Genomic DNA, 27,850 nt, shown 5'->3' with positions numbered 1-27,850 from the left:
ATCATTTTTTTCATATAAATCCATATACAAGTGTTTGGATTAAAGGCATAATTGCTGTTCCCACATTCATGAAAACTACATAATTAAAATCCTAAATTCAAGACATGGACATTTCTATTGTCAATACTATTTTTTTTTTTTATGCTTTGCTCTAAAATATTTTATCAGATAGAATAGTGATCCTACCATAAAGCTACTTTTATAAGAAAAAATGTCATCCCTAGGCAATATTTAATATTGTATTCATGCATGTTTGGGTTTCAGTCATTATAAGCCCTAAGATACATTGAGAGTTACATTAATGCATATGAAATACCAGAACAAGAAACTTTCTCAGGCACCCTTAAAGTATATGGACAAATGAAATTAGGAATTAAGAGAACAAATATAGGACTATTTCTTGCACACAGTTCCTCATTGTTTTAACTCAAGGAACTGTTTGTCTCTTAACAAAAACTTGTTTTACCTAGAGCACTTACTACTGTACATGGCCATTTATAGCAGATATGATCATAATAATGACCTTGTGAGAATGGCATTTCAAAACTACACAAAAATCTGATTGCATCAGCTTTTCTGAGTTCAGATATCCAGAAAAGCTGATTCAACTGCCCTGTTATTACCACAATAATTGTAACACTTTACAAAGCAAATATATTAAGAAGTTATAGTTTCAACTACAATTGAAGGTTTGAATATTAAGGAAAACAGTCATCTAGCCAAAAGTCTCTTTATTCACAAAACATATAACTACAGATGTCAATGTGGCAAAGGGAATGCATCAATCACAAGTTTTGTTCACGTTTAGTCTGAACCAAAACTATTCCTGTCGCTCCTGACAAACTAAAGAAATAGAGTAACAGGGGGGGAAAAATGTCTCGCCTTCCTCAACCAAGCCTCTTCACTGGTGGGAACAACTGGCATTTTACACAATTCATCATAATACATGAAATATTAATGTCCAATGCAATGCCGGTATGTGTAACGAAAACCAATAAAATAAAAACTTACAAAAATACAGAAATTTACCATGAAATACTGCTGGTAAAAAAATAATAAAAGCAGAGAGCTTGACTTGAATTTCATAATTATAGAAGGGCTACATTAAGTGAAGTCCATGCCATGACAACAGAAACCTGGGGGAAAACAGATTCTGGGAGGGTGATGAATGTTTGAAATTTCATTTTTTTTCCCTCCACATTTTTATACAAACTCCTCAAAACGACAAGGCAAATACTATAGAAATCCCCTTTGATGATGAAGTTACAGCGTTTTTATCAAGTACTGAAAATCTCTGCTAGGTAAATTCCACAATGCGTGAGGTGGAAACACATTTAAAGGTGTGCAATACATTGTTAGTGGTTTTGAATGTGGCGACCACTTGCTCTAATGTGCTTTCCCACAGGCCACACAAAAAAATTAGGGGACTTCTTAGCTTCCTCTTTCCCGACCACCGCTAACAGAAGCACGCGGATGTGCTGATTGGCTCACACATTTGGAGATGAGACATAAGGCTTACTTAAATACAGTTACCCATTACCGACTTAAAGTATATCCCTTCACCACCTCATTCATTTCTTATAAAGGTCAAAGTTCTTTGCTGCTGTGGTTCTAAAGTAAAACTGACATACATCAGATCTTTTTAGCACAGAAGGGGAAGCAGCAGCGCATGGTGGACGAGTCCACTTGAAACTAAATTACCCAGCCAAATATGATAACGTGAGGTCAATATATGTCTTATCCTAAACAATTCCACAGTTGCATGGTTCTCATTGAGGTCTCATGCGCACATACATACATACAAACACATTCAACAGCCAGTCAGGTTCCTATTCCTCAAAGGCTGGTGGTTTAAGACACAGGGAACGGTAAGAAAAGGGAATAGGATGTGTATGTACGTGTGATGCTACAGTAGTGTATGCGTGTATGTGTGTATATGAGTATGTGTGACCTTGAGTGCATTGCTATCACAGGGGAGGTGCAGTGCGAGGCTGTGCGCGTGTATCGCTATAAAAGAGTGCAACGTCTCTGTGTGTGCTTTTTGCTCTTCTTATTGCTGCGGTTCGTCTCCTTGTATCTTCGGATCTCCCGTACGAGAGAGTAAAACGCCTCCTCAACTCCCTGTAGACAGAAAACAAGATAGAATCCGAATTAATGGTGTTTTATAGCAAGAAGCTGATTCGCTTTGGTCAATCTGGGGAGAAAAAAAAAAAAAAAAAAAAAAAAATCACAAAAGTGTGGGTTGGGTTATGGTGAGCCTGGTAAAAGTGTTTTAAGACTATGTTGGCTCTTCCATGCTTTATAATAGTAGTAAATGGAGGGAGTGTTTTGAAGCCCAAAAAATGCATCCATCCTTCATAAATATAATCCATACGGCTCCAGGGGGTTAATAAAGGCCTTCTGAAACAAAGCGATGGGTTTTTGTAAGAAAAATATCCATATTTAAAACTTTATTAACTACAACAGGGGTGTCCAAACTGCGGCCCGGGGATTAATTTCAAACGGCCCGCAGCTTGTCTATTAAAATCTATTATACGTGGCCCGCCATGCATAATTTACAAATCGTGCAGTTTCACAATGTCAACACAAGGTGGCAGTACTAGATTTTAGGCCAGGGAATTAACGCGCCAAAAGCGGAACGAAACAGCGCTACTTATGCGCAGCTGCGCACTGGAGTATGAGGTCTCTACAGAACAAAAGTGGGCGTTTCTGTATTTGTGGGTGTTTTCAAACTGGTGGGTGTTTATATCATGCAATGAAAATGATCCCCTTCACCCAACCCCACCCCTAAACCCTACCCACACTCTGACGTGGGCAAATCAGGTAACACTCTCAAAAACGCCCCTCTGTTTATGGCCTCTCCCACTAATCATTACTGTCCTGCAGAGACCTGTATTTGGCGCAATGCACAGCACACGACTCACGAGCTCACAAATGTTTAGTTTCTGAGTGTCTCAATCACACTACCACTAAACAGCCAGTGAGAAGTGTTCGAGTTGAGACGATCCAGTTAGAATACTTTTCAACCAACAATTGAACAACATTTATCATGGAATTACAGTGGTAACACTAACTGTAACCGTGGTATTTTGTCAGAAATGTAGGTTAATATCTCATTTTATTTAACTTTTAATGTAGACATGTATTAAACGAGTAATAAAGGCCAAATTACAGGCTATTTTTTTGTCATAAACTTGCAGTCTTGTGCATTCGTATTTATATTAAATGTGATTATAGACTAAATACGATAAAGCCATTCTAGATATAAAAATTTTTTTTTTTTACTTTTTACCATGTAGTGAGGTGCCAGGTGTGGTTTTACCTGCAGTGATCCAATTAGAGTACTTTTTAATTTAAATAAGAATAGTGTTCTAACTCAGTAATAATATTTAAATTTCACTCTTTAAAAACGATGTTGTTAAAAGTTTTACAGATATTGTTTGTGTATTAAATTTACATCTATGTCCTATCTCAAGCTACTCTACTGTCAGCTCAAGCTTTATTATTAAGCGATATATATTTTATATATATATATATATAGAATGGAAAAGGAAACGGCCCCCAGATGTGTCCACAACATAGAATCTGGCCCCCTTTTAAAAAAGTTTGGACAGCCCTGAACTACAATCACTAAACAAAACAAAACACTGCTCATGAATTAGAAGTCTAAAACAAGAAATTTTACAAAGAAATGTATTTTGATATAAGAGAAGAGAAGCTTCAGTTTGTTCCACAACCCTATTTTAGACGTCTAAGCTTACGCTACTCCAACATCCTGCGGCATGTGTCGCGTCACGGGTTACTCATTTGGTGCAAGTCGACTTGCGCAGTATGCGTACTATGGTCGTCTGGTGGAAGCTAGTTATTTTAGTTTCTAAAGTTTTAAATATGTATATTTTTCTTACACAAACGCATCGCTTCACTTCAGAAGGCCTTTATTAACCCCCTGGAGCCGTATGGATTATTTTTATGATGGATGGATGGATGCATTTTTTTTGGACTTTAAAATCAGTTAACACAGAACATGTTTTCATTTAAAACATGGGGTCATGAAATGGGGGGAAAAAAATTAAGAGAAAAAAAACAAAAGATACAACGATCAAAAACGTCTGTCTAGCACATTATTACATATAAAAACAGTGTAAAAACATTGTAAAAGCAGCGCAGTGAAAAGAGTTTTTAAAAGAAAAGCCATGTTCTGTGTGAATGGTCTTTTAAACTTTAAAATCGGCTTCACCCACCTGTCGTGTCTTCGCAGACGTTTCAACAAATGGGACCCCGTAACTTCTGGCAAGCTCTTGGGCTTGACGTGTCTCTACAGTACGTGAAGCTAGGTCACTTTTGTTCCCCACCAGCACCATCGGGACATTGTCGCTGTCTTTGACACGGTTTATTTGCTCCCTGCACAGACACAACAAGGTTCAACACAGACTGATTTTTAAAATTCTACTAGGCCTTTTCTTTAATTCCACACTGGTTTCCAAACTCATCAAATTCAAGAGACAAAAAAGGAAGTTGGTACATTAATGCAGTGCAGTGACGTCATTCTGCTGAATCGACATCTCTGACCCATAATTTTTAGCTCAAAAATCAGTCTAGCAACTTTTCCATTTGATCACATTTTAAGTTTTCAGGAAGCAAGAAGCTTTATTGGCATTTACATGGCACAGACCCAACCAATTCCTCTTGAGCATGCAGTCCAAGTCCACAAATCTCAAATATAATATGGGGATATTAAGTCTGAAAAACTTTTATAGTTTGTTTGTTGAAGTTTTTACGCCATGTTAGCATCATGGCTATTTACATGGCAAACAAAAAGGTTGACTGTTTTATAGTAACAGCTTCTGAATATACTTTATGTTTATTAGTTTGTCCATATGTGTTTGGCTATGTACCTGTAAAGGTGTACGTCCTCAAAGGACTTGGCATTGTTGATGGCAAACACACAGAGAAATCCCTCTCCTGTCCTCATATACTGGTCTCTCATGGCACTGTACTCCTCCTGACCTGCAGTGTCCAGGATGTCCAGCAAACACGTCTCTCCGTCAATCACAACCTGCTTTCTGTATGAATCCTACATGGAATAGAAGTAAAAAAAAAAAAAAAAAAATAATAATAATAATAATAATAATAAAAATAGAGCCCTATGAAATCAGTTTTATTTTTTTATTTTTTCAATTGAATTTTTCTGCACTCTGATTTAATGGTCAAATTAAATGTTAGTAATCAGAAAACATTAATTAAATGAAATCATGAAACGTATAAAATTTAACAACAATTTATTAAAGGTTTATAAACGACTTAATTCAGGGCCCTATGAAATACATTTAATTTTTTCTCAAATTCCATTTTATTTTTCCCAAATAGTGTTTTTCATTTTCATTTTTCTTGATTCCATTTTAATGGTTAAAATAAATTTTAATAATCAAAAAACGATTTATTATATATAAAACTTTATTATATATTTATTTATTTAATCTTTTAAAATGTAATCAAATAAAAAGTAAACAATTCATTTTATTTTTGTCAAACAAAATGCTGCACAACAGGTTTACTGCTAAAGTTAAATTCCTTAGTTAAGTTTTAATAATTGTATTATTACTTTGAGAGATATATTACCAGTGTACAGTAGAATGTATTTGTATTAAAGTTTATTTTAGTCAATCTTAGAGAAGGTGAACTCTTACCTCAATAGTGGGGTCATACTCGTCTACAAAGTGATTTTGAATGAGCTGGATGGTCAGTGCACTTTTCCCAACGCCACCAGCACCGACAACTACCAGCTTGTATTCTGTCATTCTGGATGGAAGAGAGAGAAGGTGAATGGGAAGGGGGTTACAAACAGAAAAGAGACAACAACAACAAAAAAATATTCTGACTGGATATATTCAGGAGCAACTTGGGAAAAACCTAACCTTTAGTGACACAAGCTAACTACTCTGACTGATACACTTATATAAATTATGGCAGTGCTAAAGGGCTGAACACAAAAGATCTGTCACTATTCACTTTCATTGTATGGAAAACAACTGCAGTGAGAGTGAATGGTTAGGCTGTCATTCTGCCTTTTGTGTTCTACGGAAGAAAGAAAAGTCATGGTTTGGATCAACGTGAGGGTGGGTAAATTATGACACATTTTTTTCATTTTTGGGTAAACTGTCGCTTTAATAACCGGAAAAGAACATACACATTACATAAGATGGTTAACTGAGATTTTAAAGTCGGTGCATTATGTCGATAAATAATATTCAAATACATTTAAGACTGAGGTTGAAGATAACATTTACCCAGTTCTTATCTAATTTACTCAGCCGGCAAGTAGCAGACTGAAACAACAGCAGTTTTTACCTTTATCCCAACTACTATCAACAGGTAGGAAGTTATTTATCGGCTTATTTGTGTATTTTACCTCGCGTGTGGTTGTTAAATCAGTTCGGCTCGCCCAAACGAAGCGCTTCGAGGTGAATTAGTATTGAATGAAGTCCAAGGATTAGCCCCTGAGCCACATTACGATCGACCAGACAAACTAAACTCTCCCGAGAGTCGAAGACAGGGTGGAATTATTCGGGTTGATGGAACTCCAACCAACTTAAAAAAAAAAACTAAAAAGCTTCGTATTTTAACTATGTTTCTCCACTCTATTAAAATTTAAGATAACCCAAATAAATCCGCCCGTAGAGTCATTAGCTCCTCTCGGCTAAGACTCTCCCAGATTCATTGAGGGCGAGGAAGGAGGAGGGCTCAGCGGAGGAAATATCCAATGAGATATAGCCGGCCCGTCGGGTTTTTAAATTCTATTGGGCGAGGAATAAACGGAAGTAAGAATTGACCAATGGTAGTGCAATGCCTCTTTCCAATTTCTCCATCATGTCCCGCCCCATAAGTATGAGCCAATCAGATTCGTCTAACATATTAAAAGGCCAGAGATGCACGTCAAACCATCAAAGGTAATCTGGATCCGTTTATACAGGTTTAAAGTTTTCGCTAAACGTTTCACTTAGTTAAAAAAGAACATAAAATAAAAAATATGTTCTTAAAAGAACATAAAATATACATTTAGTGCTATTTTTTGACTGTCAATGCATTTACAAATAATAATAATTGTATTATCATTATGATTTAGTTGTTACTTAATGCCATCCTCAGAGAATGATTAAGAACTTAACCAAGGGTTAGCGTAGTCAGTTGGTAAAATCTAATAAATAATTATAATCTAATAAATAATAATAACGATAACAATAAATTATAATAAATACTCTAAATAAATAAATAAATAAAATAAAAATCATTGTAGGTCTATACTGTTTTTGCCTTTTCAGTCTTATTGTTATATCATTTTTATTATTATTATTATTATTATTATTGTGTATAAATGTGTATGTTTTTAACAATGCTTTGGCAATGTAAAGCCTTTTACCATGCCAAAGAAATCTACTTGAATCTGAATCTGGTCAAATCTGAAGAGCTCTCATTTTAGCTAGAGTTTACTCGTTTTAACCACTAGATGTCAGTGTCAACACGACGCAAATCCCTCTTGTACTTCCTCTCTCCGAATGACAGATGGAAAGAGGGATTATCTTGGTGATTTTAGGCAAAGATTAGAGGACAGCAGATGCCCTCTGTGGATGGAGAGGAGCATGAGGGAGGGGAGAAAGAAGAGATGAATAAAGGTATAAGCAGAAAAACTGATGAGCGTGCACGTGAGCAAGTAATCAAAGTGATGCTGGTGGGGGAAAAAATGATTTTTTTTTTATTTTACAAAGGAGATTCATACAAACACACTGCTTAGTCTGCTGTCTAGAGCAGTGTCCTGTGCCTGTTTGATCAGTCATTAGTGCAATGAATAAATAATACACCGTTTATACATTTAATTAGTTTTATTGTACACAGGGAGTTTTCACATATACAATTTGTACACATTTTTTTACAATTATATAATTTTTCTCTACTCATTTTTTAAAATCTTTTTGTTTTTTGATGACAAGTCAAGTAACATTTAGGCAAACAAAATAAGAAAGAAACAAATTAAATGTTTAGGAAAGAAGCGCGAATACAAAATACAAACACATGAAGTAAAATAACATCCGATTATGTGTCAGAATCAGAGAGTCACTAATTTACCATCATCCTCTCTCCATTCCCTAATGCTGTTCTCTGATTGGTTCCCTAAGCTCATACTGCACTTTGACTGAATAGCCTCTAAATGGATGTACATGATGAGGAAAAATCTGCATATGCTGAGATTACAGCCCCATTCATTTCTCACACAGATCTAGAAACTCAGAATTTCGGCACTTTTACCTTGAAATTCACCTGCATGGCATTTTGTATATTTCTGTGTTTGTGTGTGTATACATATATTTGGACTCTTGGCATTCATGTAGCCTAACTGAAACAGCAGATGACATCAAAATCATGGGTTTCCATGTATACATCTCGGATAAAAGCGTCTGACAAATGCATAAATGTAAATGTAATGTATAAATGATTAAAAATTAGCCTGGCAGTAATATAAGTAAACCTTGAACATGCATAAAACAGACTCACCCACAGATTTATTGAGAGTGTGTGTGCATGTAAGCTTATGAAAATGTGTGTATGTGAGTAATATAGTACATCAGAGGACAAAAACACGCTTGTGATCACTTGTGCACTGACCCAATGATGAGGATCTGGGTCGTTTAAACTCACAAACACATTCAGTAATGTTTTAAAGGAACAGCTCACCCCAAAATTATATCATATAAAACATATGACTTGTGAAATAGTAATTAATGACAGAATTCTTATTTTTGGGTGACTGTCCCTTTAAGAATATTGTGTATAAGTGCACAACATTATGATCAAATAAATGTCTACACATCCATAGATTTGCTTGAACCCTTTTACCATATTTAAAGCACTGGATAAAACAAAAGGAAGTGAGCACAGTAAGGAAACATACACACACTCACCGTGAGCACACACACAGAAGCTCATTTACTGTATACTCTTACACGACAACCATGAACATGTCTAATATCGCTGTGTCATTTTAAGTGCATTACAGTGATTTTGGCAGGAAGCCTAAAATACTGAACATATAATTAACAGAGCACCACTGTATTCTCAATCTGACTCACAAGAAACTTACATCTACACACACACCTTATTGTGTATGTTTATAGAACAATCATCACATAATCTCCTTATCAGTTTGGAAACGCATTTGTTCTTTTACTCACTCACTCACTCATTCACTCACTCAGTGTATTTGTTTATTCTGTATTGATCTTTATTCCTTTAGATGTATGCGTTTCTTCCCACTATGTGAGCTCTCTCTCTCTCCTTCTCCACCATATAAATAACTATTTGTCCCAACTGGTTGAACATATTCTTCTGTTTTATCCCAGTCTGATACCCATCCTGCCCCAGCGCCAGCTCCGCCCCCATTCGGACCACCAGCATGCGGATTGTTTATAGCTCCGTACTGTCCGCCAGTCCTGTACAGCTCTTCGGTTTCATTGGCCAGTTCGTCCTCTCCCAGAATGCCACACTTCTCCTCGCTGGTATTCTCAGCATCCGCCCATGACTGCTTCTCACCTGATGCAAAGAGCCCTGGGAACATATTCAAAAGAAGTATGCATCATTTTATGAAAGATATGACAAAAGTAATTTAGAATTATTTGTGACATGTTTGCATTATGTTTAATTGAACACAGCATACCATAAAATATCACACCCCCATAATGCACCAGTGCTGCAATTAGGAAGACATATTGCCACTCTTCACGAGTCTACAGGAAAATAAACAATAAAAAGAATAATAAATTCAACAGTACAAATCAATTATTTGGCATGTGAAGGCTGTGTGATATTATTTGTATGTACCTTATGTTTGGTCATTGCTCCAACTATGAGAGGACACACCATTCCTGACAAAGTTCCCACTCCATTGGAGATTCCCATCAGGATACTGGCATAACGTGGAGCAATGTCAAGATGATTCACATTAAACCCTGAGAGGGAAAGAATGTAAGCAGAAGTCTGGAAAAAGTATTTGTCATACATGTATCTTAGCAAGTATCTAAAATTGTGAATTTATATCTTACAATTGCAACTAGATTTCTCATAATTGCGACTTAATATCTTTCAATGTAACTTTCTTGTAATGTAATGTAACTTTAAATTTTGTAATTGTGACTTTATATCTCATATTATAAAACGGTTAGTTCCTGTCCTTGATTCTGATTGCTGTGTTTTATTCACTATAAAACACGGCTATGACCGCTTCTGTGTATCACTACACAACACCCTTAGCAACATAAACTGTATGTTCTCAATTGATATTGTTCATTGAAGCTTACTGTATTATGTAGAAGAGTATTGTGAGAAAGAGATAGAGTGAGCGAGTTTATTATCTGCATTCAGATTTAGCATTTTCCTTCAGATCAGTCCTATGTTCATAATAAAAAATCTGTTTAAATGTCCGATGTATTATCCTGTCCTTTTAAGAGTTAAGGGGTTTTCCCATGACTGACAGCACTAGTCAAAGCATTTGTCAGTTGCGTCTTGTTCCATGTTCACAACAATTCAGTCTTTTCAATATAAAAGTCTTCACTACTGACTGACACACTCATAAAGACAATCTTTGCCGCCATCTAATGGGCAATAATGTAACTTCTGTTGCTGTTCATGATCAGGGACTATTTTTTTCTGGTGGAAGGAAGGCTTTTAGTGAAAGTGTACTTCATTAAAGTTGCATTAATACATATTTTTGGCTTTAATATTTGTATTGTGTGGTAACTGTTTCATAAAAGCAATAAGGTACTCGAGGCTAGTGCTGTATCGTGAATAAGTCACCGCTGAAGGACGTTGTTAGGCACGACACGAAGCGGACTTATTCATAATACAGCACAGCCTCTTGTACCTTATTGCTTACATGTGATTTTTATTTTTGGTCACATTTTCTTATAATTACTTTTTTATTTTTTTAAATCAGGCAGAAAAAGGCTTCCACAGAAGATCCCTGAGAACTAAGGTTAGTATTTGGCCTCAATGGATGTGGCGCAGTGATATACATAACCGTTCAGAAGCTTGGGGTCAGTATGTTTTTTATTAATATTTTTATTCAACAAGGATGTATTAAATTGGTCAAAAATTAAAGTAAAGACTTGCATAATGTTACAAAATATTTCTATTTCAAATAAATGCTATTCTTTTGAACTTTATATTAATGAAAGAATCCTGAAAAATATATAAAAAGAATCCCACAAAAAATATTAAGCAGAAAACTGTTTTTAACATTGATAATAATAATAAATGTTTCTTGAGTATCAAATCATCATATCAGAATGATTTCTGAAGGATCATGTGACACTGAAGACTGGAGTAATGATGCTGAAAATACAGCTTTTGCCATCACAGGGATAAAATACATTTTAAAATATATTACAGTAGAAAACAGTTATTTTAAATTGTGATATTATTTCATGATATTACTGTTTTTACTATATTTTTAATCAAATAAATGCAGCCTTGGTGAAAATAAGAGACTTCTTCCCAAACTTCTGAATGGAAGTGCTAAATGAAGTTCTTTGCTGTTACTAACCTGAAATTGCAAATCCACTGAAGCCAACAGCCAGTACAAGGAAAGAAATGGCCATTGCTTTGGTATGTGAGAAACCAACAACCAAGAGTAGAGTGGCTTCCATGCCAAACCCTAAAACACACACAGACACACACAACAGTATTGTCTATTGAATAAGGAAGCATCCCTCACACATTTAAAGAGAACATACAAGGTTCATGTACCTGTGTGTCTGTATACCTGAGCTCTGTGCCATCCATTTCTTGGATGCAGTGGTGCATGTGTCTCTATGTAGGGTTTATTTGTATGTTATATGCGCAGATGATTGTGAGAGAGTGAGTGTGTCATGCATTGATGCCTCAGTGATTATTGGCCCAGCTGCCATTGCAGGACCAGACAGAGCAAAATATGCAACTTGCACACATACACAGTTTCTGACTCTGCAAACCCGCTGTTGTTTAAAACCTACTTTGTGTGCTGGATTCTATATTTTTATCTATTTTTAAAGGGGAAGTTTACCAAAAATAGAAATTCTGTCATACTATGGCTATTTATTCAGGCTCATGTAATGCTGTCGGTCTTATAATACAAAATAAATAAATAAATAAACAAAACACAGGTTTGGGACAACATGAAGTTGAGTAAATAATATAAATGTTTGAGTGAAATTCAATGGGTTTTTGTCGTTTTTATTGTCTTTATCATTTTGTCTATATCTTACCTCCACAGTTCATGAGTTTACGGACATTTGTTGTGGTCATTAAATTATGTGTTCTCAGGTAGTCGGCCAGTTGTCCTCCGATTGGCACAATGATGGTCATGACTAAATGAGGAAGTGCAGACACCAGCCCCACCTGAGCCACAGAAGGAGCAAAAAGAGTAGCTATTGAACAAAACATTTTATCCAGATGCACAATACTATATTGTATCAGTGTGTAGACTTAAATTTCGCCTGTTCTTGAGCAGTGGTTCTCAATTGGTTTTTATTATTTTTTACTTACTAAAACTGTTTACTGTCTATCAAAAGTAAATAAAATTGTTCTTAAAACTAAACGGTTACACTTTATATTCAAAGGAATAATTAGATATTCTACTAACTATAAGTAATTTAGTAGAATAATGCAAAGTTACTTATAGTTAGTAGAATGTCTGTTGAGGGACCATCAAAATAAATTGTTACCAATCAAACATTGAAATCCATTAATATTACCTTCATAGGTCCAACAATATTCTAAATTATCAACATGGCACAGCAACCATTCAAAAGTTTTGACTTCTAAATTTCTCAACAGCACAAAAAACATGTTTGTTCTGATTTCAACCTTTATTTAGTATAGATTGTTTTTTCCTGTTTTCAGCAAGCCTTCAGAACAGATCTGATTTATTTTTTGTTTGCTACCCATCAGTTGAGAAGCACTGCTGTATCGTCATGAAAATTTCACTAATTTGAGTGTTTGTGTTTCACCTTGCTGATTTCAAAGCCGAACACCTCCTCGAAGTAAGCAGGCTGGCTGATGAGGAGCAGGTAGAAGGTCCAGCTTCTACAGAAGTTAGCCACAATGATGGCATACACTGGCATCGAGGTAAAGAAGTGCCGCCAGGGAGTCTTAAATTTCTGCAGGGTAGTGAAAAACCAGAGGTCGAACACATCCAGAACAGTGCAGCACGCAGCAGTTAGAGATGAGAAATGAGAGAGGATTTAGTGTGTGTGCGTGTGCGTATGAAAGAGGGGGAATGTGTGGACGAGTGATCAAGAGAGAAAAATAAAGCCGGTGTTTGTACCTGCAGGGGATTGACCAGGCCGGCGGATTCCCCGATGGCATCCTCAATGTACTTCCTCTCCTCTGGTGAGATGGTAGGGTGAGCAGCTGGACTCTCATAGGACACTAAAATCCAGAAGAGATACCAGAATATCCCAACACTCCCTGTGAGACGAAGAGAAAAGTGCAATAAGAATTATCATTTACAATGAAAATTATATATTATATATACACACTGTTCAAAAGTTTAGGGTCAGTAAGGTGTTTTTCGGTAAGGTGTGTCTCTTATTCTCATCAAGGCTGTATTTATTTGACCAAAAATACAGTAATATTGTGAAATATTATTACAATATTTGAATATATTTTAAAATGTAATTTATTCCTGTGATGGCAAAGCTGTATTTTCAGCATCATTACTCTAGTCTTCAGTGTCACATGATCCTTCAGAAATCATTCTATGTTCTCAAGAAACATTTCTTATTATTATTAATGTTAAAAACTTAATAATAATATTTTTTTATATATTTTTGTGGATTAGAAAGTTAATAAGAACAGCATTTATTTGAAATAGAAATCTTTTGTAACATTATAAATGTCTTCACTGTCACTTTTGATTAATGTATCCTTACAGAATAAAAGTATTCATTTCTTAAAAAAAAAAAAAAAAAAATCTTACCCCAAAATTTGAAGTTCAGTGTATATTATATATTAAAATGTCATGGTTTGCTTGGTTTATTAAATAAGTAAACATTGTATATTAAATAGTATTATATATAATTAAAATGAAGTGTATGCTACTTACCGTACACATAAAACACTGAGGACCACCCGGTGTACTGGACCAAGACTCCAGCCAAAGGCATTGCAACAACAGCACCGGCATATGAACCTAAAACATACAGACATTAACATACAGTTCTTAGTATACTTCTTCTTATTAGTACCATTTATTAACATAATCATCAATTTCAGCTTTTCACAGAATCAAAACTCAATTCAAGGTTTAAATTATCACAAACTAAATTCTGCTGATAATATCGGAAGTTTGATATATTTCATGGATTCAAATGATTGACATCTCACCACAGAATGCTGTTGTTGCTAATCGACTTCTTTCAAGGGGCGGAGCCCATTTGGCCCAAATCCCGTGACATGCAGGATATGACACACCCTTTCAGTAGAGAAATAAGATGAATTAATGGGTATGTAACAGTAACAAAACCTTCCTTACATAATGCTATGCTTTTAGATAAATAATACACTAATATTACAGACTGACACAAATTCACACAAATCCACACATGCACACAGATGGCATACCTCCACAAGGCCCTGGCAGATCCTGACCATGATAACACACCCGTAGTGAACTCTAGCTGCTGCTGGGATCAACATATTCAGTGTCGATGTGGCCACAATGGCAAAGCCAAACACCCTGAGACCAAACACACATAAAATATCATGCTAATATCTCATCACAGTGGGTTGGTTATCATTTTTCATTCCACTGAATATTCCTCAGACTGGGTCTTTAAGGCTTTAATGTCTGTCTTTAATGTCTTTAATGTTGATCATATAAAGCGATCGAGTCTCTTCAGAAAATTTGGACTAAACCGCTCAACTCATATGGATTAGTTTCGGGATCTCTTTATGAACTTTTGAAGCATCAAAGTGGTAGTTGCATCAATGAAAGGACAGTCATTTAATTTTTTTTTTTTTTTTTTTTTTTAAATAAGTCTTTTAAGTGGGTTTCAAAATAGTTTTTAATCATTTCCACCAGGTTTAAAAAAAAATCATATTTGAATTTAACTGAACACACACTGGTCTATTGTCATAACAAGGGGTAAGTTGCAACAATGACACACCATCCAATGCAAAAGACAACACACAATTGTGTAACTGGACATTTGACTCAAACCCCTCATAGTTACTGAAATAAAGCCCTTGTGACAATCAGACTCCTCCCACGTAAATAGCACAAACTCCAGAACTCTTGAGAAAACATGTCAATTTGCCAACATGTCAACATGTCAATTTTGTCACATTACCGGTTAGCAGCAAACTTTTGACAGATGAATCCCCCTGGGATTTGCGTGACAATGTAACCCCAGAAGAAGGAGCCGTGTATCATCCCCACTGTCTCGGGGTCCCATGTGAACTGAGCAGCCTGAGAGGAAAAAAAGAAAGTCAAACTCCTCTCACCCAATGTATATTCGACAGCATTCTGTGCAAAAAGCTGAGAATATTTCAAAGTGCACTGCTTGTGTATTAGAAAATGATTACACATCACTCTTCAAGGCATCACATAACCTGAAACATCTCTTTTTCTGTTATATTTGCAAAAACAAAAGTATAGAGGGAATGTGAGAAAGGAGAGAAATACCGTAGTAGTAAAATTAATCACAAAGTAAAAGATAAAGTAGCCTAATATAATAAAATATTTAATAATAATAATAATATTAATAATTGATCATAAAATTATTATTATTATTATCATTTTCTAAAAATCTTACGTCTCTGTGCAGTTACTGTAACAGATCCCTGTGTGGGGGTAAATTGCTTTGCTGGGTGAAGCCCTGCACTTTTTTGATGAAATACTACAGGGAATTAAGCAAAGCTGATCCCCTCTCAGTGTGCAAACTGGGTCGAGATGCGAAATTAACTGGCTAATGATGATAAACTGGGATTTAAGGGGGCCCAACTGATTTGCATATATTTATGTATGCATATATTTAGATATTGGCATTATGCTTTCTGTTCTAAAAGCTAGAAATCTTTCATTTAGCATATCAAACTGGCTGTAGGCTATTTGTTGTTGTACCTTAATTTCTTATAAATCTGTGTATTAATCAATGCTGAATGCATCTTATTGGTATGCTAAATAAAACAACAACAACAACAACAACAACAAAAAATCCCTAAAATATGCCCAATAATAAACCCCAAAATTCCCAATATTACTTAATTCGGATTTCAAATAACATATAACTCCCGTCCACTCTTCATGTTAATTTTCTTAAACTCCAGTGGACGCTCTTTATTTGTTAAGTTGAATTCCAGCACTGATACTGACCACTATGACAGGTTTCTTTCCTGCGTAAACCGTGTGGTCATTGACCATGCTCACGATGGCCACACCCAGGTTACAGCGGATGCCGAACGAGATGCAGAAGCCCAGGCCTGACAGGATGGCGATGATGTAACGGCGCGGCAACCCGAAACACGTGCAGTCCACAACGGGAAGCTCCTTCTCCTCCACCAGCTCCGGACGACCTTCTGCTGACAGCTCGATCGTCTCGCCATTCTGCTGACGTTTCTCGAGGAGTCTGGATGTGGATACAGAAAGTATAAGGCCAATATAAATTGTGTATAAGTAACAGTGTGCAAAGACTTTCTCAATTCATATAAAAACATTAAAATACACATTCAAATTAACTGGCTCTGATTAGTGATAATACTTTTAGAAGGTCAAAAATGCTTTTATCCAAAGTAACTTTCAGGCCACATATTACAAGGAGTCTTAGATTAATCTGAGGTTAAGTGTCTTACTCAAGGACACAATGATAATAGTTTGTGTCTCCTTACAGGGTCAAAACAGGTCAATATTGAACACCAGTCAGGGGGCCTCATTTGCATGCGTACGCACAGATTTGATCTTAGAGTGTGCGTCCGCTTAAATCCATGCCAATGCTCATATTTATAAAAACGGTCTTTGACGTGGAAAAGTGCTTAGCGCCACGTCAGGGTCTGAGCAGACGTACACACTTTTCCTGGTCAGATTACTGCAGGCTTTTGGAAATCTAAACTATTCTTGCAGCTCGTTATTCTAAATTAAAGGATTAGGACGATGACTGGTGATCTTTTATATGTAAATGACATTAATTAGGTGTCGTTTACAACACAGAGAACTGAAACCATTCAGCAAGTTCAAGATCATTTGCGATTTATAGATTTCACATCTGAAAGAGAGGCATGCGCTTGTTTTCTGTGTGTACGTTCATTCTATGAATCACACGCACGCACATCTGAGAAATGATTGTAAGATCAAATTTAGGACGGTTTCTGCGCAACATTTTATAAATGAGGTCTACTTTTGAATATTAAAATATTTTATAGCTTAAACCAGATCAGAACTGTATGTTTTGTTACATTTAAAGTCACCGTGAAAATCAATGATTCCTGTTTTTTTTAATTGAATATTGTAGTATTTATTATAAAAAATGTATCTGTGCATAATATTTTTTTTTAGATTTAGATGAGCTTCTCTTCTCCTCTCTGATGACATATTTACTGGCACAAGGGCAGGACAACCTGTCACTCATATGAGATCACAGCAATAGTAAACCACAAACATCCAATCAATTCTTAATAAGTCAAGTCAGAGCCCTGCATGTTTTCTTGTTCGAGAAGCCGTTTCACTCATATATAGCTAGGATATGAAGTCCCATACACTACTAGGGAACCCTCATAGTTCATAAAACTACATCACATACACACCTAAAACCAGGCGGGATGCAGAGGGAAGACACAGAGGGAGAGAGGACATGGAACAAGAATGAGGTGTCTCACTGGATAGCGGTACATGGGAGTCCAGCAGAGACCTAAAGAGAGACCATCTGGGTATGCAACCTGTCTGCAAAGTTTACAGCCAATAAAAACATGCAAACATACAAGCACACAAGCAAACACTTTCACAGACATATGCTCTGAAGCTTACAATAAATATATGGATTTAATGTGCAGATAAAATGAATGCAGAGATTATCTATATGCTCACCATTAAATCTGTCCTTTACATAGACATTCAGTGTGGCTGTATTTTATGTATTTAATGTAATATTTTTATAAATATATATATAAAAAATGCTATTTACTATTACTACTTACTAAAAATGAATCACAGTTTCCAACCCTGATAATAATTAGAAATGTTTCTTGAGCCGCAAGTCAGTCAAATCAGCCAAAATCATTTCTGAAGGATCATGTGACACTGAAGACTAGAGTAATGAAGCTGAAAAGTCAGCTTTTCATCACATGAATAAATTACATTGTTCTGTTTTATCAGTACATTGTACTATTTTTAGTGTATTTCTTTGTTCAAATAAATGCAGTCTTCTTAGTAAGCATAAATTACTTCTTTCAAAAATGTTTTGCCAACCCCACACTTTTGAATGGTAATATTATATACACTCACGGCCACTTTATTAGGTACACTTTGCTAATACTTGCTAGTACTTGGTTGGACCTTTTGTCTTCAGAACTGCCTTCTTCATGGCATAGATTCAACAAGGTGCTGGAAACATTCCTCAGAGATTTTAGTCCATATTGACATGATAGCATCACGCACTTGCTGCAGATTTGTCAGCTGCATATCTCCCATTCCACCACATCCTAAAGTTGCTCTATTGGACTGAGATCTGGTGACTGTGGAGGCCATTTGAGTACGGTGAACTTGTTGTCATGCTCAAGAAACCAGTTTGAGATGATTTGAGTTTTGTGACATGGTGCATTATCCTGCTGGAAGTAGCCATCAGAAGATGGGTGCACTGTGGTCATAAAGGGATGGACATGATCAGTAACAATATTTAGGTAGGCGTTTAAACAACGCTCAGTTTGTACTAAGGGGCCCAAAGTGTGCCAAGAAAATATCCCCCACGCCATTACACAACCATCCTGAACTCGTTGATACAAGGCAGGATGGATCCATGCTGTCATGTTGTTTATGCCAAATTCTGACAGTACCATCTGAATGTCACAGTAGAAATTGAGACTCATTAGACCAAGCAACATTTTTCCAATCTTCTATTGTCCAATATTTTGGTGAGCCCTTGTGAATTGTAGCCTCAGTTTCCTGTTCTTAGCTGACAGGAGTAGCACCTGGTGTGGTCTTCTGCTGCTGGAGCCCATCTGCTTCAAGGTTCGATATGTTGTGCGTTCAGAGACGCTCTTCTGCAGAACTCGGTTGTAACGAGTGGTTATTTGAGTTACTGTTGCCTTTCTGTCAGCTCAAACCAGTCTGGCCATTCTCCTCTGACCTCTAGCTTCAACAAGGCATTTTCGTTGACACAGAAAGGTTCAACAAGGCATTTTCACCGACACAGAACTTCTAGTGACTGGATATTTTCTATTTTTCAAACCATTCTCTGTAAACCCTGATGGTTGCAAGTGAAAATCCCAGCAGATCTAATATTTCTAAAATACTCAGCCCAGCTTGTCTGGCACCAACAACCATGCAACATTCAAAGTCGAACTTCAGAAGATCATCTTGACCATGTCTAGTTGCTGCCATGTGATCGGCTGTCAGGTGTAAATATATATATATATACACTATATTGCCAAAAGTTTTGGGACGCCTGCCTTTACGTGCACATGAACTTTAATGACATCCCATTCTTAATCCGTAGGGTTTAATATGGAGTTGGCCCACCCTTTGCAGCTATAACAGCTTCAACTCTTCTGGGAAGGCTTTCCACAAGGTTTAGGAGTGTGTTTATGGGAATTTTTGACCATTCTTCTAGAAGCGCACTTGTGAGGTCAGGCACTGATTTTGGTGAGAAGGCCTGGCTCGCAGTCTCCGCTCTAATTCATCCTAAAGGTGTTCTGTTGGGTTGAGGTCAGGACTCTGTGCAAGCCAGTCAAGTTCCTCCACAACAAACTCACTCATCCATGTCTTTACGGACCTTGCTTTGGGCACTGGTGCGCAGTCATGTTGGAACAGGAAGGGGCCATCCCCAAACTGTTCCCACAAAGTTGGGAGCAAGAAATTGTCCAAAATGTCTTGGTATGCTGAAGCATTAGGAGTTCCTTTCTCTGGAACTAAGGGGCCAACCCCTGAAAAACAACCCCACACCATAATCCCCCCTCCACCAATCTTTACACTTGGCACAATGCAGTCAGGCAAGTACCGTTCTCCTGGCAACCACCAAACCCAGACTCGTCCATCGGATTGCCAGACAGAGAAGCGTGATTCGTCACTCCAGAGAACACGTCTCCACTGCTCTAGAGTCCAGTGGTGGCGTGCTTTACACCACTGCATCCGACGCTTTGTAATGCACTTGGTGATGTAAGGCTTGGATGCAACTGCTCGTCCATGGAAACCCATTCCATGAAGCTCTCTATGCACTGTTCTTGAGCTAATCTGAAGGCCACACGAAGTTTGGAGGTCTGTAGCTATTGACTCTGCAGAAAGTTGGCGACTTCTGCGCACTGTGAGCCTCAGCATGCGCTGACCCCGCTCTGTGATTTTACGTGGCCTACAACTTCGAGCCTAAGTTGCTGTTGTTCCCAATTGCTTCCACTTTGTTATGATACCACTAACAGTTGACCATGGAATATTTAGTAGTGAGGAAATTTCACGACTTATTGCACAGGTGTCAACCTATCACGGTACCACACTTGAATTCACTGAGCTCCTGAGAGCGACCCATTCTTTCACAAATGTTTGTAGAAGCAGTCTGCATGTCTAGGTGCTTGATTTTATATACCTGTGGCCATGGAAGTGATTGGAACACCTGAATTCAATGATTTGGAGGGGTGTCCCAATACTTTTGGCAATATAGTGTATATATATATATATATATATATATATATTAGGGGTGTAACAATATATCGTGTCACGATCGCAATACAAAAATGCAACATGTTGCAAAAATGAAAATTACTGTGTGAGAAAAAAATTCAAGTTTACAGAGTTTTAGTGTCAGTCCTACATTAATCTTCTATATATAATGTTGAATATAATGTATAATAATGCAATAAGGGAATATTTGTGGCTCCTGATAATGCCAAATGTCTTAAGTTACCAGTAAATATTTATGTATTTTCAGCTTCAGAATCATGAATATTTTTATTCTGGTGTCACCATTGTCCTGTGCATTGGGTTACCAGCACCAAGTCCAAGCCTATTCATTTCCACTCCCAGTGTAATACCAGATTTAGCATTTTAATCAACAGTTCATTTTTTATTAACCTTTTACCTTATGTCTTGGAGAATCACAATAATATAGTATCGTCAGTTCAGTGTCATGATATGTATAGAATTGTGACATGAGGGTATCGTTACACCCCTAATATATATATATATATATATATATTAAATCCTCACAAAAATTTCTATAAAATAGAATAGCCGACAGAGAACTACTTCTGAGCTCCACAAATCTCATATACATGTATCACAATATTAATCTCTTTCTCTCCCTCTGTACTCTTTCTCTCTATTTCTCTCATTCTGTCACTGTTCCTACAAAAGCAGATCCCTTATAATCCCTTTAACCTCAAACAACATACAATCAGAAAGTGAAGAGAAATGAGTGGGAAATGACTGCATATGTGTATGTTAGGGAGCAGATTAATTAAGCAGTCATAATGTGTTTTAATGTGAAACTATAAAGGGTGTCTAATGGAAAATAGCAATGAGTTTCAATTATAACTAAAACCTCTTGCACCCGTGACTCATACACGTCCCTCCCCTTCAATCTCCCCCTTCCATCTCTTATCCACTGATAATCTGTAGCCCCACCCTCAGATTAGGATTACAGAAATTATAGACTTCCGGAGATAAATATGAGCTAGAAAAAAAGAGTGACTGAGTGGAATGAGAAAGAGAGATGGGAAAAGAGAAAGAGAGGGGAGGAGCGTGCTTGTCCACAATTTAACGCACACATATTCACTAAGAAAGATGTGTAATTAAGGTTAAAGCTAGTTAAAAACAGATTGCTGCCAACAGCAGCACATATGCTACCTACTAATGAGAATGACTGTTGGCTGTAATTAATATTTATTTTATGGTGTATTTTAGCTCTTTCTCTTTATCTGCATCTTACATCATGTGACCAAAAAAAAAAAAAAGGAGTTTACAGATCATGCACTTCTGCATCTCATTCCACGGTTCATGACGCACCAGCTGACCTGTATGTGTGTGTGTGTGTTTAGGCCATCTAATAAAGAGACAGGTGTACTGCAGAAGGGGGTGGTACGAGGACTTTGCTACGACAAACAATTTATACGGGTAAGACACAAACACGCTCACAGAATCCTTTCCAATAGTATGTACTTCTATGTCAGCATATTATAAATATCTTACATGGGTACCAACAACCAAGTTTTATCATAACCTCTAATACATACACATTTGCATAATCATTATAACAGCACTATCTTAGCATATGTTTAATAGTTTTTATTGATCTCATATGCATATTATACACTCCACATAAAATGACTATATCAAGGTCAGCATGCTCTGATTCTCAAGTATACACACATCACGTTCACTTTCCCATCAGCCCTGCTGCCTGATTTTGATTTGATTCGATTTTTTGACCATTAATAAAGTTTTTTCTATAAAGAGTGTTTATCATTAAGTAAAACTAAAACTAAAATTAAAACCCTAAAAAAAATATTTTCGTTACTTGAAATAAATGTTAACCGAAATAAAATAAAAATTAAAAAAAACCTTAAACTTATCTGATTTCAGCTATAGTTGCCAAGGCAGCATTTCTCATTCAATTTAAAGTACTAAAATAACTAAAACTAAATAAACTAAAACTAAAAACTAAACAAATAAAAATGAATGAAAACTAAATATACATATTTAAAAAATAATAACAAAATTTACAAAAACACAAAAAAATTCTAAAACTAGCTAAAATTAAAATGGAAATAGAAAAAATAAAAATAAAATATAATTAAAAAAGAATTAACAAAAACTGAATACAACAACTCTACTGTGGTATAATATTAAAGTGTCCATTCAGAATCTTGGTGAAAGTACATCATATAGGTATTTTTCATCTACTGATTTCTGAATATTGGCTGCATATGAATATGCATAATTCCCTATACTATATAGTGGATGTAAAACAGTTTATGAAAAGAGTAGTATGTATTATAGGCGAAAAGTACTTGGATGAACCTATTACTTCTGATGAGATACTGAAGTCCGCATCTAATGGATACATTAGTATCCCATGAGGCCACAGAAGAGGAGTTGTGAATGGAAGATGCAACTGATGCTGGCAGGTCACATAAAAATGAACACATAATGAATGTAGTATATCTACAACCCCAAATCAAGAAAAGCTGGGACATTTTGTAAAACACAATAAAATCAAGAATCTGTGATTTGTTAATTCTCTTGAACCTTTATTTAAAGGGGTCCTTGATTATGATTTTGCTTTTTTTAACTTTAGTAATGTTTGAGCATAAACAACATCTGCAAAATTACGATGCTAAAAATTAAATGCAAAGGGAGATATTTCTTTTACTGAAATTTTACAATTTTACAATTTTTTAAATTTTACTGCATTTTACAAAAGTGTCCCAACTTTTCTTGATTTGGGGTTATACATTCATACTATAAGCTTACATAGAACATACTTTTTAAAATGGCCACAAAGTGCTTATTCAAAAGAAGTACCAACTCGGAGAGTATGCGATTTCAGACTAGCCATGAATAAAAAATTATGTATCATCTTATTGGATTGCCCATAAGTACAATTATTAAAATAAATATTTTAATTAAAAAAATGTAAAATAAGTTTTAAAAATTATTTAAAAAATAAAAATAATTAAAGTTTTATTATAACTTTAAACAGACTTTCATATTTAACTTTTTTTTTTACAGCATGTTAACCTGTCAACATGTAGGGTGAATTCAGGGTATTTGGGACACTTTTTGCCATTGAGATGACTGGGAAAAATCAACCTGAATTCACCCTACATAATTTTCAACAATGTCACCAAACAGCAATATCATTATTTACTATGAATGCGTATTACACCATGTGACCATTGCAGGAAAAAAAAACTCAGCGAAAATTACAGATCACGCACTTGTACCATGATCCAAGTTCACATTCCATTGTTCACTACAGTTGCAAAATTGTATTTAAGTTCAGAGGTGAGATGTGTAGATTTCTGCTGACACTAAAGGTCTATTACTCACACAAACACATCAAACATACATTGACACACATGCACTTTTTCCCATTCAATCTTGATGTAAGAGGATGAAGGCACGACAGCAGAAAAAAAAAAATTACATAATCCGACAATTCTCTCTCCCAACACCCCCCCCCCCCCCCCCCCCCTTCTCTCTTTGTACATCACTACAACTCTGCTCTGTTTATCCTTTTTACATCCTGGCTCACTGTTCCACTGTCGTTTCATGTATGGAAAGGTGTTCTGAATCTAGTTGCCTCTCTGACCTTTGGTTAATTTTATAAAAAATTCTGATGACATTGTATAAAGGTAACAGATTAAAACTGATACACAAATCTCTAACCCCCCTCCTCTACACATTTCTTTCTGTTCTACCATCAGTGTTGTTCTATGATTTTTATGCCAAACTCCTCTGACCCTCCCCTGCGTCTATTGAACAGATTGGGTCTCAGTGGGACCGTGTCACCTGGGGAGATACTTCCCCCCTCCTGACACACACACACACACACACACACACACACACACACAAACTTATACACATCCCAGCAGTCTGACCTTCACATGCTTTCAGATAAGCAGCCTAGTGAACATGCAAAATACAAACGACAAACAAGAATAAAAATCTGTGAGTGAAAAACGGTACAGGAGAAATTACCTTAGCACCATTAGCTGAACATGCCATATTTTTAAATGCATGTTTCTTTCTTTCTTTCTTTCTTTCTTTTTCGTTTTTTGTTGTTATTAAGTTTTACCTTAATGTTTCTCTTGGAAGCAGAAGGTGCCAGAAATCTGAATGAAAATTGAATTTATGGTGTACAAGAGTCTTCAGTTCTTATATGCTTGATTTTTATTAAAACTGATACACTTTTTTCTTAAAACTTAAATATTCATATTTAAAATATGAAAATCCATAAAAATATGTTAATTATTTCATTTTAAAACTATAATAATCTAAACTTGTGGCATCACAAATAACATTTTATCGAAATTTATTGAAAGTTAGTGAATTTGGTTAAAAAAGGAGACTAAAGTGTCAGTAAAGAGCATGTTTGAGATCAAAAATAAGGCATGAAATGTGAAAAAAAAAAGAAAATCACAATAAATATGACTTGTAAACATAATATTTAATTATGTTATTTCAAATAAAGCTGTAATTTTTGTCAAATTATTCACCAAGTGTTAAAATATGATTTTCAGTTTATGTATCCTCAATACATAAACTGCAATCTATGAAAATATCCACTGCAAGATAAAGTTGGCCATTTTATTCCCATCACAGAATGTTATCAAACACACTCTCTGTGGAAATAACATTAATGATTTTTAAGAAAAATTACAGTATTTTCCAGTGATGCATATATATATATCCACTGTTGGACATTGTTAATGGACAAATAAACTGTGAGAATGAAAAATGTGCCTTAAGAGAATTTACTTTATAAAAAATAAAAATTCCACAGGGCTAAAATGGCATCTATTCTTCCGTGAGGACTGTCAGAATGAGAAGAGTTGAGGTGGAGAGATGGAATAGGGATGACAGAGGGAAAACTGCAGGTGTGAAGTGTATTGCGTGCTGGAGTGTGAGGCTGTGAAACAGTAGGAGCAGGAGATGCATTGCTGAGCTTTAAATGATTAATCAGCTGCTGATGCTCTCTCTAAAATATTATCAGGGACACAGAGTCTCACAGCTAAAGAAGAGAGTCAGAAATCCAAATCAGCAGTTTACTTTTAACACAAACTTTTGCACAGATAGGCCTAGCATAGCTACCTTTAGTTTCACACTACACTTAAAGGCATGGATTATTTTAAGAATAAAGAATATTGTATTCAAAACGTTCTATTAAATTCAATTCCAGAGGGAAACTACTTCGCACGTGCAGCATCGCGAAAAAATCGGGAGTCGCGTGCTGCCCTTCATTTAATCCCGCGAGCTCGAGCACACTCAGCACAGACGACGGAGCTGACTGGTGTGCGCGAGAGACGAGGAAGTGATGGGAGGGGGTGTTCAGGGATTTGTAGGGCCGACAGCTGTGTGTGGGTGTGTATATGTGTGTTTCTGACGGGCTATTTCGGATCTGGATTTAAATGTTTAGTTGCTACGTAAAATCTCATGAAAGAGTATGCGTTTTAACGCTAAACTAAAAATAAAACTTTAACGCTAAAACTAATTTCATCTGTGAGTGCTGACATGACTCTTTTTACATCGCAAATAATATATATCCTAGGCTAAAATGTAGGCAATTTATTTTATAGAATATCAAACTTTTAGAAAAATATCAAATCCAACAGGCTATTCCAGTAGGCTATTAGTAGCTAACAATGATGTTAGTGGTTATCAAACATTTCCAAGCATGAGTTAAACTTGTTTGAAAGGGATGTACTTTGACCTTTGGGATAGTCCATCCTGTCAGAATTTGGGCCTAAGACAGATATCGAATTAACAAGATTTAACAAGGTATTTAAAATGCTCCCCCGCCAGCCAAATGTGTTCAACACCAAATCTGCCATGACAAAATACTTCCTGGTCTTAATTAGGTTTAAAATAGGCTAATACATTTCAGTTGTTGAAATAAATTACTTTTTATCATCCTATAGCCTACGTTTTTTTCCCTCTAGCATGCATAATATGTGTTTAACACAAGTTTTATAGCCAACAATTTTTAAAATTAATAATTTTGTTATAAAAGTAGCCTCCTGTTAATTTATTTATTTACGGAACTTTTGAATCGAATACGCTTCGCACTAAGTACTCATGACGTATAAAGACCAAATTTGGTCAACGACTTCCTGTTCTCTGAGCGCGGTCCGCTTTATCAACTAGTGCGTGGAATCAGAACTTGTGTGTGTCCCGGGACGCGCGAGCTGTTGTTCAGTGATGCGCGCTACTACCTGACGCTCAGGTGGAATAATGAAGTTCATCTGATATATGAACTCGCTCACGCGCACAGATACTAGAGTGAGAGATAAAGCGACCAACGCCAAGCGTCAAATGTCTGTGGCACCGGGTTAGCCTCGAACTAATCTGATCCATCTGGACAATCTTCTCAATCGGACAGAGTGGGTGCATTACGTGCAAACACATTACATAAGAACACATTTGACTGAGATTCAGTCACGACAAAGGTTTGCACCTGATATCTTGAAGAAGGACGGGCTTAAATACACGCACAGAGAAGGGGGACACGATCACTTTTTGTCTAGAATGAACTTGATATAATAAGTTTCTAAATGTGCTGTCAGATGCAGTCACAGACATAAACTCAACGCATTTTAATTCCAATGTTTTTCAACAAATCACCTCTGGGCATTTTTTTTTAAATTAAAAGAAACCAAGAGAGAAATTTAAAACAAGTAAAGAAAAAGTTCTTAAAAGTACAAACGCGCTTTAAGGATAGAAAGATGGTACCTCACCTGTGTATTTTTCCCAAAGTTTTTCCTGCCTGAGCCTTAAAGCGGTCCGGACGGATCTCCATCCTCGCGACTCCCGAGTCCGACCGGTGTGCTCCTGGCCCGTGTGCCTGCCTCTCTCTCTCTCTCTCTCTCTCTCTCTCTCTCTCTCTCTCTCTCTCTCTCTCTC

The 27,850-nt window shown here is 36.2% G+C and overlaps 2 protein-coding genes and 1 long non-coding RNA gene across 3 annotated transcripts; 1 reads left to right on the top strand and 2 right to left on the bottom strand.

Annotated features, from left to right (window-relative positions):
- Nucleotides 1-714: 714 nt before the first annotated feature.
- On the bottom strand, nucleotides 715-6,746 carry zgc:55558 (GTPase KRas). Its single transcript, XM_051886484.1, has 5 exons — nucleotides 6,410-6,746; nucleotides 5,688-5,799; nucleotides 4,896-5,074; nucleotides 4,242-4,401; nucleotides 715-2,121 (listed from the first exon to the last, which is right to left on the bottom strand). The coding sequence occupies exons 2-5, from the start codon at nucleotides 5,796-5,798 to the stop codon at nucleotides 2,008-2,010; spliced, it is 564 nt and encodes a 187-aa protein (XP_051742444.1). The 5' UTR covers nucleotide 5,799; nucleotides 6,410-6,746; the 3' UTR covers nucleotides 715-2,007.
- LOC127508488 (uncharacterized) lies at nucleotides 5,812-9,239 on the top strand. Its single transcript, XR_007928824.1, has 2 exons — nucleotides 5,812-6,116; nucleotides 7,561-9,239. It is a non-coding gene; the product is annotated as an uncharacterized LOC127508488 (long non-coding RNA).
- slc17a7a (solute carrier family 17 member 7a) lies at nucleotides 7,859-27,850 on the bottom strand. Its single transcript, XM_051886483.1, has 13 exons — nucleotides 27,685-27,850; nucleotides 16,403-16,655; nucleotides 15,378-15,496; nucleotides 14,650-14,764; nucleotides 14,413-14,500; nucleotides 14,132-14,218; nucleotides 13,352-13,494; nucleotides 13,035-13,184; nucleotides 12,291-12,423; nucleotides 11,591-11,701; nucleotides 9,871-9,998; nucleotides 9,707-9,776; nucleotides 7,859-9,597 (listed from the first exon to the last, which is right to left on the bottom strand). The coding sequence occupies exons 1-13, from the start codon at nucleotides 27,744-27,746 to the stop codon at nucleotides 9,275-9,277; spliced, it is 1,782 nt and encodes a 593-aa protein (XP_051742443.1). The 5' UTR covers nucleotides 27,747-27,850; the 3' UTR covers nucleotides 7,859-9,274.

This window comes from Ctenopharyngodon idella, chromosome 3 (assembly GCF_019924925.1).
Source record: "Ctenopharyngodon idella isolate HZGC_01 chromosome 3, HZGC01, whole genome shotgun sequence".
Classification (NCBI taxonomy): Eukaryota; Metazoa; Chordata; class Actinopteri; order Cypriniformes; family Xenocyprididae; genus Ctenopharyngodon; species Ctenopharyngodon idella.
This window is presented reverse-complemented; position numbering and strand designations above follow the sequence as displayed.